The sequence below is a fragment of the Triplophysa rosa genome, linkage group LG1, assembly GCF_024868665.1.
Source record: "Triplophysa rosa linkage group LG1, Trosa_1v2, whole genome shotgun sequence".
Lineage (NCBI taxonomy): Eukaryota > Metazoa > Chordata > Actinopteri > Cypriniformes > Nemacheilidae > Triplophysa > Triplophysa rosa.
The window spans coordinates 16,313,519-16,324,594 of NC_079890.1; the positions used below are offsets into that span (position 1 = coordinate 16,313,519).

An 11,076-nucleotide genomic window follows, 5' to 3' on the forward strand; every position below is an offset into this window, starting at 1 on the left:
ACTAGTTGTTCTCAACTGACAAAAAATGTATTGACTTAGAATATCCATGTATGATAAAAATGAAGAAATAGTAGAAAAAAGAAATGTCCATGACTGATATTCTCAACCTTCTCAACATTTTTAAAGGACTGTTTAAACACACACAAATATTTACATTAAGTTTGATTTTATGTGAAGAAACACATCTATCTGTACCTTTCAAATGGCTAAAGGTTAACAGATTACTTTATATTTTTCTAGTCTAAAGCTTAATATTCTAGTCACACCGTGTAAACAACTATTTCAATTGTCATTACCGATACAGGTAGTTTTCGGCATGTATCATTTTTCATTAAAATATACTTAATTCATGTCTTATTGTGTATGATTAATAAAAAGTGCTTAAGCATCATGGCTGTGCTTTTTTTTAGCAAAACATGCTATGGGATTGATCGTTTTAAACGGTTATGGTATTGAGAATTTTTAAGGCCTTTTTTGTAAAAAGTGTTAAAAATTGTATTAAACAGTCAAAGTTTTGAAATTACTGCTTTTAAACATGTCATAACTTGTTGTTAATGGATTAAAAGGAAATGTGTTGATGTGAGTGTTTTTAGGAAAATCCTATTCGAAATCTTAAAACCAAGATTTTGTGAGGATCACCCACTAGGGAACTATTAAAGACCTCTCAATTCAACTGTTTACAAAAGAATGATAAATTACACTCACAGCACCATAATAAACACTGGAAAATGAAAACGGATATTGTAATTTATCATGTTTACAAATATTCACAGACAGCCGACTGTTGCCAAGGAGACTGTTAAATATGGACAGGCTGGCGGGGAGAGAAATACAAATTTAGTTAGTGGTATGCCAGGACAGGTTTGTGATCAGCAGACATGACTATCACTAGCACAGTTGGCATGACTTGCATGTGTAGACAGTAAAGTTCACATGACCATCTTAAGGCCAACACCGCTGGCAGAACATCAGTACTGTCACAGTGCTTTTAATGTGTATACCGAAATACCCAGTGAACAATGTTTCTATTCTCATCATGTTCGAGCAGGACGATGAGTGACATTTCAGAGTTATACTCAGTTCAATCTTACTTGGGGACAGTTTACCTAAAAAATGAAAACCTTGTCATTATTTATTCACCATCGTGTCATTCAAAACCTGTGTCTCTCTTTCTTCTAACACAAAAGTTTTGACAAATGTCTTTGGCTGAAATCACGCATCGACCTAATTAATTATTAAAACATTTTAATTTTTTGCCCACACCAGCTACAATACACATCAAGCTACAAAGGATTCTGTATTAGAAATCATTTTTTATATGTTGCACAATAATGTCTGGCGTGGACAAGATATAGGTAAGAGCATGGTGCTAGCAACGCCAAGGTCATGGGTTCGATCCCAGGACCCATGCACATACGTAGAAACAAATGTATAGTAATGCAATGTAAGTCGCTTTGGATAAAAGCGTCTGCCAAATGCATAAAATGTCAATGTATGAAAGCAACCATATTAAGCAACTTTGTGAAAAGTTTCAATGTAGAAACCATTGTAACTTGCCGCCTATCATTTTTGGGTAAACTATTCGTTTAATATAAAGGAAGCATACAGGACATATAAATATACTGGTTTGATTGATTGATTGATTCAGGAACTGGCCATCAATGGTTTTTGATCGACTCCCTTAGAGCAGGGGTGCCCAATAGGTCGATCGCGATCGACCAGTCGATCGCACAGGCAATGCTGGTAGATCGCAATAAATTAACCTGCCTAATATTCTTTTGTTAAATTTTAGTAAAACATTTCATATCGTTACCTCTTTTAATTTCTGTCTGACTTGCACTTGACCAATACATTTTGACAAAATAAATAAAAAAACCACTTACGCAGGCTGCTCGCGCCTTCCAAGAGCTTCTGAGCACTGAGCGCGAAATCGCGCAGCTAGCAGTAGCCTACATGCTTGTTCGCAAAACAATCTAAAATTCAAACCAATTTTTAAAATGAGTGCGGTACCAACCAAAAAGTCAAAAACATACCATTTCCATTCGGAGTGGGAAGAAGATTTTTTCTTCACTATGTCTTTTTCTAAATGCATTTGTCTGATCTGCCAGACAAGTATTGCTTTTCCAAAGAAAGGAAACGTGGAGAGACATTTTCGGACACTTCATAAAAATTATGACAACGATTTTCCTGCAAAAAGCGAGCTTAGAAGAGCAAAGGTAAAAGAACTGAAATCTCAATTATCTGGTCAGCAGTCACTCTTTACTCGTCCAGGCCAAAAAGCAAAAGCAGCCACGGAGGCATCATTCCGGGTGAGTCACACCATCGTCAAACATAAAAAATCATTCCAAGAAGGAGAAATGATAAAAGACGCTTTTGTCGAGGCAGCAGACTCATTGTTTCGGGATTTTAAAAACAAATCTGAGATTGTGTCCGCCATCAAAGCTGTTCAGCTATCAAGATCTACAGTTACGCGTCGTTGTGAATTAATGGCCGATGACTTGACACAGCAACTGAGAAAGGACATAACTGATTGTGAATGTTTTTCATTGCAATTAGATGAGAGCACGGACATTAGTGATACTGCGCAATTGTGCGTTTTCATACGGATGGTGTTTAAAGACATGACAGCGAGAGAGGAACTGCTGACACTTCTGCATATGAAAGAACACACTCGGGGCGAAGACATTTTTCGGGCATTTAAGGACTTTGTCGACAAAACACAGCTTCCGATGTCTAAATTAGTGTCAATCACCACTGACGGAGCACCTGCGATGGTCGGCCGTTCTAACGGTTTTATTGCCAAGTGCAAGGAGGATGATGCTTTTCCGGACTTCCTTAATTACCATTGCATAATACACCAACAATCTCTATGTGCGAAAATGCTGAACATGAAAGAAATCATGGATGTATGCATGAAAATAGTCTGTTCAATTCGTGCACGTTCACTTCAGAGACGGCTCTTCCGCACTTTTTTGGAGGAAGCGGACTGCAACCACACAGATCTCCTGCTGCATACAGATGTCAGGTGGTTAAGCAGGGGCAAATTCTTGGAAAGATTTCGAGGGCTGCTGCCTGAGATAAAGGAGTTTCTCCTGTCTACACATAATACAGAATTCAAACAACTTGAGAACGAGCAGTGGCTTTTAGATTTGGCGTTTTTGACTGACCTGACTAATATGCTGAATGAGCTAAATTTAGAGCTGCAAGGTAAAGAGAAGATGGTGGTCAACATGATCAGCTCAGTTAATGCTTTCAAAAGAAAACTACAGTTACTCACATCTAAGCTGCAGCGCCACGAATTAGGCAACTTCCAAAACATTGCATCTGAACTTCACAAGCAAGGAAAGGAGCCAGCACAACTTGACAGTGAGCGCTACATTGAGCAAATTGAAAAGGTCAGATCAGACTTTGACAAACGTTTTCAAGACTTTGCTTTACTTGAGCCAGTTGCTACATTCATGTGCTTTCCATTTAGAGATGAGCATGAGGTTGAGTCCCTGGCCACAGACATGGGAAAGCTGTTTCAGATGAACCCATCCGCATTGGAAAATGAGATTTTAGCACTGCAGACTGACATTGAGGTGAAGGCAAGGGCCAGTGGACAGTTTTGGGACCTTCTTGCAGAAGAGAAGTATCCAAATATCAGAAAATGTGCCACCTCACTGACCGCACTGTTTGGCTCAACTTATCTATGTGAGTCAGCCTTTTCTCACATGAAGATTATTAAGTCAAAACACCGGTCCACCATGACTAATGACAATTTGGAGGCCTGTTTGAGACTAGCTACCAGCAGCTACTGCCCAAATTATGCAAAACTGTCTGATTCAATTCAGTGCAAGTCATCAGAATAAGGTACACATGGCCTGGCTATTGTAATCTGTTGTGCTGTAGATGTTTTGAGTTTCGTGTTAAAATTAATGATATCAGCACTTAACATTGTTTTGCATTGTTGAATTCCATGTAGAGAATACACATTGGAAGTGTAATTAAAAAATAAATAAATGTGTTGAATGTGTTATAATGTGTTTTTTAGTTGGTAGATCTTATCAGGTTTACCATTTTAAAAGTAGATCATCACGCAAAAAAGTCTGGGCACCCCTGCCTTAGAGCTTCCTATCTGTCAAACACTTTTGTCCCATGCCAATCCTTTGGGCACTCCTGCAGAGGTGGAGCCTCTTTGGTGTGTAGATGTACACTGGTATCTCCAATAAGTATATAACACTTATAAAAAGCGAAGATGGAAAAACAAATAAAAATTTGTTTGACATTAAAGCAACACTAGAGAGTTTTTCGACTTTAAAATAATCTCTCTAAAATTATTTTAGTGAATTATTATATTATTTTAGTAAAACAATATAATAACTCTTAACTGGACAAATTTAACTGCTGCTGCTACCTAAGCAGCCCTCTATCAGCTGAAATCACACTTGTAACTTTGGTGTACGGGCAGGTTCACAAGCACCGCCCATCACCTGCTTCATGGCATACGTCACGTTTTACTCGTAGCCTGGGTAAAGTTAACCAACAGGCTAACAATAAGACAAAACGATCTAGGTTCAACGCAAGTCTCCAAACCATCACCATGGCAGAGCCAGCAAAAAAACAACGAGGAAAAGAGAGAGTGATCGGAAACAAATGAATATCTGACGGACTTGCACTTGGTGACACGAGTTGCAAGAGGCAACGGGTTGCAAAACGGATGGAGACCTAGCCTTCCTGCTACTGGATTTGAAAGTCTTATATGTACATTTTTTCTTACTGTCCTGTACTTTTGAGCTTATTAGTTATTAGGCTGTGCTCAGGTCGTTTATTGGCGTACTAACGTTACTGGTTCACAATTTATAACCGTAAGGTAGACTAGAGATAATGTAATGTTGCCGGGTCTCAATAGCTTACGCAGCATGATTGTGCCTTGTCACGAATTGAGTGTTATGCTTGTAAACGATGACTACCAAACCACAATAAATGTTTTATGGTCAAAAGTTGCTGATTCCTTAGTTCATGCACGCAGAGTAATGTTATCGGTATTTATGTTACTATGCTAGGCACTATTCCCATAGCGAGTTGAGTGTAAGTTAGTGATTGCACCTATTACACAAAGCACATCACCTGGTCGCCAGCATGTTTCCGAAAATATAACTACAGAAAATTATTTTGTTGGTTACTAAACACATTCACGTCAATGCGTTGTGTTTTGGGTGACTGCAAATGTGCTATGTAGCTAACGTTAGCTGCTATGTAGCTAGCACGCTATGCGCTAACAACCAGCTGCTTCCTCAGAATCTAGTTTGAGCTATTAGTATAGCCCAGTAGTATACCCCGCGGGAGCCAAAAGAGTGCGTTAGTACATGCTCAGTTTATGAAGTGACATGACGTAACAACGGTTTCTGCTTAGTCAACAAATTCACGTGTATTGCGCTGCACACGAGAAAGCTTATACAAGGATAGTATTTACGACACTGATAACAGACAATTGCGCTTATCAACCACATGGGGAACCATAAGCAAAAGTTCTCTAATGTTGCTTTAATTTCTTTAAATGCCCCCCCCCAAAGTTAACTAAATGTCATTATAAAGCCAAAACTTATGTTTACTTATTTGGTAATACCAGTTACTCACAAGCACAACTAAACAGAGCACCTCCAACATCACAAGCTAATTTACACACCCTCTGGCTTTATATGATGCCTCTATACTTCTTCAGGTGTGAGTCTGTTTGGCCCGCTGACAGCAGGAACAGCTGGCTGATGTGAATTCTATTCAACAGCAGTAAGCAATGAATAGACAAGGCATTGTTCCTGCTCGATCGGCAACTCAGCTGTAAGCTTTTAGGCTTTAATAACTGACAGCATGAATACAGACTAGGCTGGACACAAGAGTGTGGGAATGATTTTGCGGCAGCAATTTCACCTGGCTCATGCAGGGTTTGTATATGTAAAAACTGTGGATTTGGAACCATTCATGCTCAACTGGACACTTTTGGGTTAATTAATGCAAACTGCTAAAAAGTATGAGAAGACTGCTGACTGGTCTGGGCCTAGATGAATGCCTTAAATTTAGTCATAATGGGTTTTTTAAATTAACTTTATTCATTTGACTAGGCTGCGTGGATGATGCGATTGATGCTGTCATTCACACTGCTGTGACTAGAACAGGTTGAGGGTGTGGTGTTTGTTTAACAGGGGTAAATGTGTCGGTGAAAACCCTGTACACACACCTGCCTTAATTGCCATTGTGCTTGACGGTCAATGCTGGAATTAAAAGTTCTTCTGGCTGTCACTTGTTCCAAAGCCATAAGTGTTTGAATTCCAAAGGGACACCAGTGCATTCAGACCAAACTGAACACGGCATTCAGAATCCAAAATGGCCCAAATTAAGGTGATGATTTTAGACCAAAAAGGAGACGACAGAAATGAACTTTAACAGTGTTTTATCACATGCAGTTTGTCCAAACTAGAAGCATAAATCCTCTCATATGAAAGACCTACCAGGAAACTGTAATAATATTTGCAGAAACACCTCCCACCGCAGCCAATCGTCCAATTAGCACACTGAAAAAAAAATCTGTTGGATTAACATGAAAAAATTATGTACATTAGTTGCACATATTAAAGTTTACTCAGCATAATTTCATTATGTTCAAGTTGCCAAATTTATGGTTGTTAAACAAACATGATTTTTTAATGTTACGGTTTCATATTTTCATTTAACGTTCTCAACATAAGTGTTCCTCTGAATCTCAAAGATAAATAAACATTAAACACAAACAAGAGTTTCTCTTTACTGAAAAACACATAAAACAACACTTAATTAAGAAAATAACTCTCAACAGCAGTCGTACGCAAAGCATGTCTAGTTGTAACAATTATATGTTAACACAACACAAAATAATTGATGTAGTGCCAACATGAAGGGATTAAGTTACATAACTGAACATGAAAAAATCATGTTGTGACCAAATTTGACAAAAATTGTGTCGATTGAATTTATTTAAATTAATCGAACTGGACAAGCAGCAAAAATCCTTTTTTTCAGAGCACCTTCCTGTAAGTCTTTAGCTGGTTTAATGACAGTATTTTCACTGACACCCCAACTTTAACTTAACTCGGCTATGCTTCGCACAGCGTACTGTACACTTATAGAAACGTCGCGAAGTAGCCATTCCAGTGAAAAACGAGTGGAGCTAAACAAGGTTTTATATTATGAACTGTCAATGATGTGGAGGAGATTAGCAACCAAAACAGCTGCCTAATGAGGCTATTACTCACACTGCATGAAGCACAAATTAGATCATTCTGATTCAGCATCAGCAGTGTGCTTTTCCAACTTCCAAACATTTAGGCAACACGTAGGCACTAAAACATCATCTGCATAGTTTTAACAAATGACTTATATTGCCAGGAAGAACCACAGCTGTGCCGCTTCCCACTTCTAAGATGAGCATCATATGATGTTCGGAGTCACAGCTATGACCTCAGAGCACACAGCTGTAACAGATCACAGACCAGGTCACGGACGTAAAGTCTATACGAGATACACCTCAGAAGATGCACCACATTCCCTTCCAGTAAACATGCCAGTCAGGAGCTATTGGCCTGGAAGATCTGTTCTGGTTGGTTTTATCCATTTGGGTACATTAAGGAACTAGAGTGTATCGTACAAATAAAAGCTATTTTCAACATTTGATTAGAGCTGTGCCATCCACATGTAACAGAATCCAGCTGGGGCTCTCATGACCCTCTTTTAAAAAAAGTTCTCCATATTTGAGAGGCAGTACAGGGGTAGGTGTCATGGAGCATTTACATTTATACATTTGGCATACGCTTTTATTCAAAGCGACTTACATTGCATTGTACTATACATTTGTTCTTTTTTGAAGTATGTGCAATCCCTGGAATCGAACCCATGACCTTGGCGTTGCTAGCACAATGCGCTAACCACTGAGCCACAGGAAAGCAGACAGGAGCAAGACAGGCTAGGTTTTTCCTGTAGGGCCAGCCACACAACATTAGATCTTTGCTGGAATCCCACTGGTGTTGCCCTCCCCCATAAACATAACATCACCTTAAAGTATATAGAGTTACCACATAAGTGCAAAAAATATAAATTTGTATAAAGTATATACTAGTAGCAATGCCACAGTAGCTAGCTATGAGTATCTATTTTTTGCCCTTTAGGACTTATACAATCGCTGGTCAAATAAACTCTGATGTTTGCGTGTGTTGCAAAACATTTATAAGACTGAAAACTTTTCTACATTTTCCATATGATTAACCAAGGAGTGTCTTTGATGCAGACATACAAACGTGAATTTGAAACGTCTCCATAACTCAAATTCTCTGTCAACAAGGAGCCCTGTGAAGGTTTTGAAGGTTAAATGGATGGTCTACAAATATTAGCATCTCTCCGTCAAGGCAAATTCCAACTTTAGAAAGACAGAGAGGGGCCAAGAAGGTAGTAAGTTGAGATTGAGTCTGAAAGATATACACAGAGACAGATAAATTTGGACACTCCATAAAGATGAGCAGGGAAATGTGTGGAGAGCCAAACTAACATGTACAAGTCCTCTTAAAACTAAAGCATTGATGTCATGTTTTATTCACTTTTTGGACCAGTCAAATCTAGGTCACCCGCAGGAAACCTGACATATTTATAATCAAATAAATGGCATGCTTTCCCATAGTGGGAAACACACTAAAAACATACAAAAACCAAACTTAGTAAAAACGTTTCTAAAAGGTTATAGTCATAACACAATGTATATTTTCCTAAAATACTGTAAACAAAAATCCACGTGGTTCTTGAGAAAAAATACCCATGGAATGCTCACACATTCAGGACCAGTGTGGGCCATTTAAAGCGGTATGTTGCCAAGCTATATATACACAGCTATTTTTACAGTTACATAAAAGTAAGTGAACTTGTTTTCATGTTTAAAATATTTGCAAATGAGTTCTGGACATAAAATCCAAGGTGAGCCAAAGCTGTTTTGTTAAAGCTGAGCTTATCATATTGTACCATGAGCTCTTCACATTGACTACATTTACATGTGCACCAATAATGCGATTATTTCCAATAATCAGACTTAATCGCAATAACATGTTTACATGACATGAGCAAACCTCTTCACTCCCGTTTACATGCAGTTTTAATTATTCTGATTATTTTCTATAATACACAGTACAAACGATGCTCTCGGGTACAGTAGGCGTGTTACTGCTATCGTTTAATATATTCGCATGAATCGCGATGCCTTCTAAATGCTAAATGCCTTCCTCCGGATGTGTGTCATAGTTATTAAATACAGATAATAGATAAATACAGAAATACAGAAATATGATGAAAATGTCTCCGCAGAGTTATACGCTGTCATCGCGTTTGCGCTGTTTCTGTATGAAGATAAGGAGCTGGCAGCGAGTAGTGTTGACGGTAAAACTTTAGACTGTCATGTTTACTATGAATTTGCACTTAAGGTGCGTGACAGAAGCGCACGCGCAAGCGCACTGCGCCAAACCAGCGCCACATATGTTAGTTCGATTGTGCTTACTGCGATTATGAGCTTAATCGCATTATTTAGACCGAATGATTGCATTTACATGAGGTAAAGTGTAATCGCAATATTGCCAAAATCCTATTATAATCGCATTATGAGGGTGCATGTAAACGTAGTCACTGTCATGTGTTTTAGGTCACCTTTTGTTAAATAAAAGTCTTTGACAGGGGTGTAGTCTTCTTTTTATAAATGATATGCACAATGTATTTCCTGTTCTTCCCTATGATCTTTCCACAGTTTAAAAAAGTCTGAAAAACAGACTTTAATCATTCGAGCAGCTTCTTAACCCAACCCATTTATCGCAAACAGAATTAAACGCTACTAAATATGAAGCTGAGCCTAGTTTTCAGTTCTACAATACAAGAGCCTGGCAAACATCTATGTAGCGAACACCACCCAGGCAGCTGTAGACTGGCTCAAAAAAGCCTCTCCACACTCTCTGATTTCATGCAACCAAATTGAGCCTCATGTCAAAGGGCAAAAATATGCCGTATTCCCACAGATAGCCTAACAGTAGAGAACTGCATTTAAAGTGACAGGACCTTATACAACTTAATTTTTATTACATTTATGCATTTGCCAAACATTCAATTGCATTGAATGTACAATATATTTATTCGTTATCGCATTCCCTGGGATTTGAACACTTGTCACTTTACTATCTTGATCAAATGAGCACCTTCACATTCATTTGTGCAACAACCAACAGTCAACTGTATTTCTATCTTTCAAGGAAGACTTTCAACACCTTCCTTTGATCATTCATCTACTGCTCCAGCGGAATGTGTACATGTGACAGCAACTTGCTCAAACCTTTGCAGCACCTCAGCGTTGGGAATAGCACCTGCTAATAGAGAGCCCTTTCTGGCAAATGAAAGGAGATCATGATGAGCCAGTAAACCGCCATAAAGGAGGCAGCAATCACAAGAGCTCCTGATATAATGAACTGACCTGGATCCATTTTTTAACATGGCACGAGAAGATTCAACTCAAGTCAAACTCCAAGGCTCAAATAAAGGTGTTCAGTGTCACACCATATTGTGTGCATGATGATATGTTACTAATAATTTTTACCTAAAGTCCTTATGGTCATACTACCCTGTTCCTCCAATGGCATAAAATTCATATATTCAATGGCATACAATTCACAAAAGCACAACAATCAGAAACAGGAAAAGGCACTGGTTGACAAACTATCCAATGACCAAGTGTCAAAGCCCATTTGTGCCGTTAGAAGAGAGTGACAAAATGAGAAAAGGCAGAAGTAAAAAAAGATAGAATGATGATATTGTAGTGTCATGGAAGTGCCGTATTCTATTAGTTACTATTGGCAGTCACACTCAGAATTCACTTCAGCTAAAGGATGTGACACCCACCACATACCCACTGACACCCCTGCTAATTATAACCCCCATATGGGGGTGGGGGTTTAAACTTAGGTGGTCACTGGTCACCTCAACTTTTGTGTATTAAGTTAAATACAGGTATTAACTGTGAATAACAAAATCTTCTCTCTTTGAGAA

General features: G+C 38.6%; 2 protein-coding genes across 2 annotated transcripts in view; one reads left to right on the forward strand and one right to left on the reverse strand.

The window, feature by feature from the left end:
• The window catches only part of tln2a (talin 2a), a 43,698-nt gene extending 37,167 nt beyond the window's left edge, over positions 1-6,531 (reverse strand). Inside the window, exon 1 of the mRNA XM_057334161.1 lies at positions 6,489-6,531. The gene's annotated coding sequence lies outside the window, so the exon portion shown is untranslated. The remainder of the gene's footprint in view (positions 1-6,488) is intronic.
• Positions 2,144-10,350, forward strand: LOC130554467 (general transcription factor II-I repeat domain-containing protein 2-like). Its single transcript, XM_057334148.1, has 2 exons — positions 2,144-3,852; positions 10,287-10,350. Exon 1 carries the CDS (start codon positions 2,358-2,360, stop codon positions 3,849-3,851), a length of 1,494 nt encoding a protein of 497 aa, XP_057190131.1. The 5' UTR covers positions 2,144-2,357; the 3' UTR covers position 3,852; positions 10,287-10,350.
• The last annotated feature ends 726 nt before the right edge of the window (positions 10,351-11,076 follow it).

What these genes read in the sequence shown, in the direction of transcription:
- LOC130554467 (XM_057334148.1), top strand. Translation starts at nt 2,358, where the DNA reads ATGATAAAAGACGCTTTTGTCGAGGCAGCAGACTCATTGTTTCGGGAT.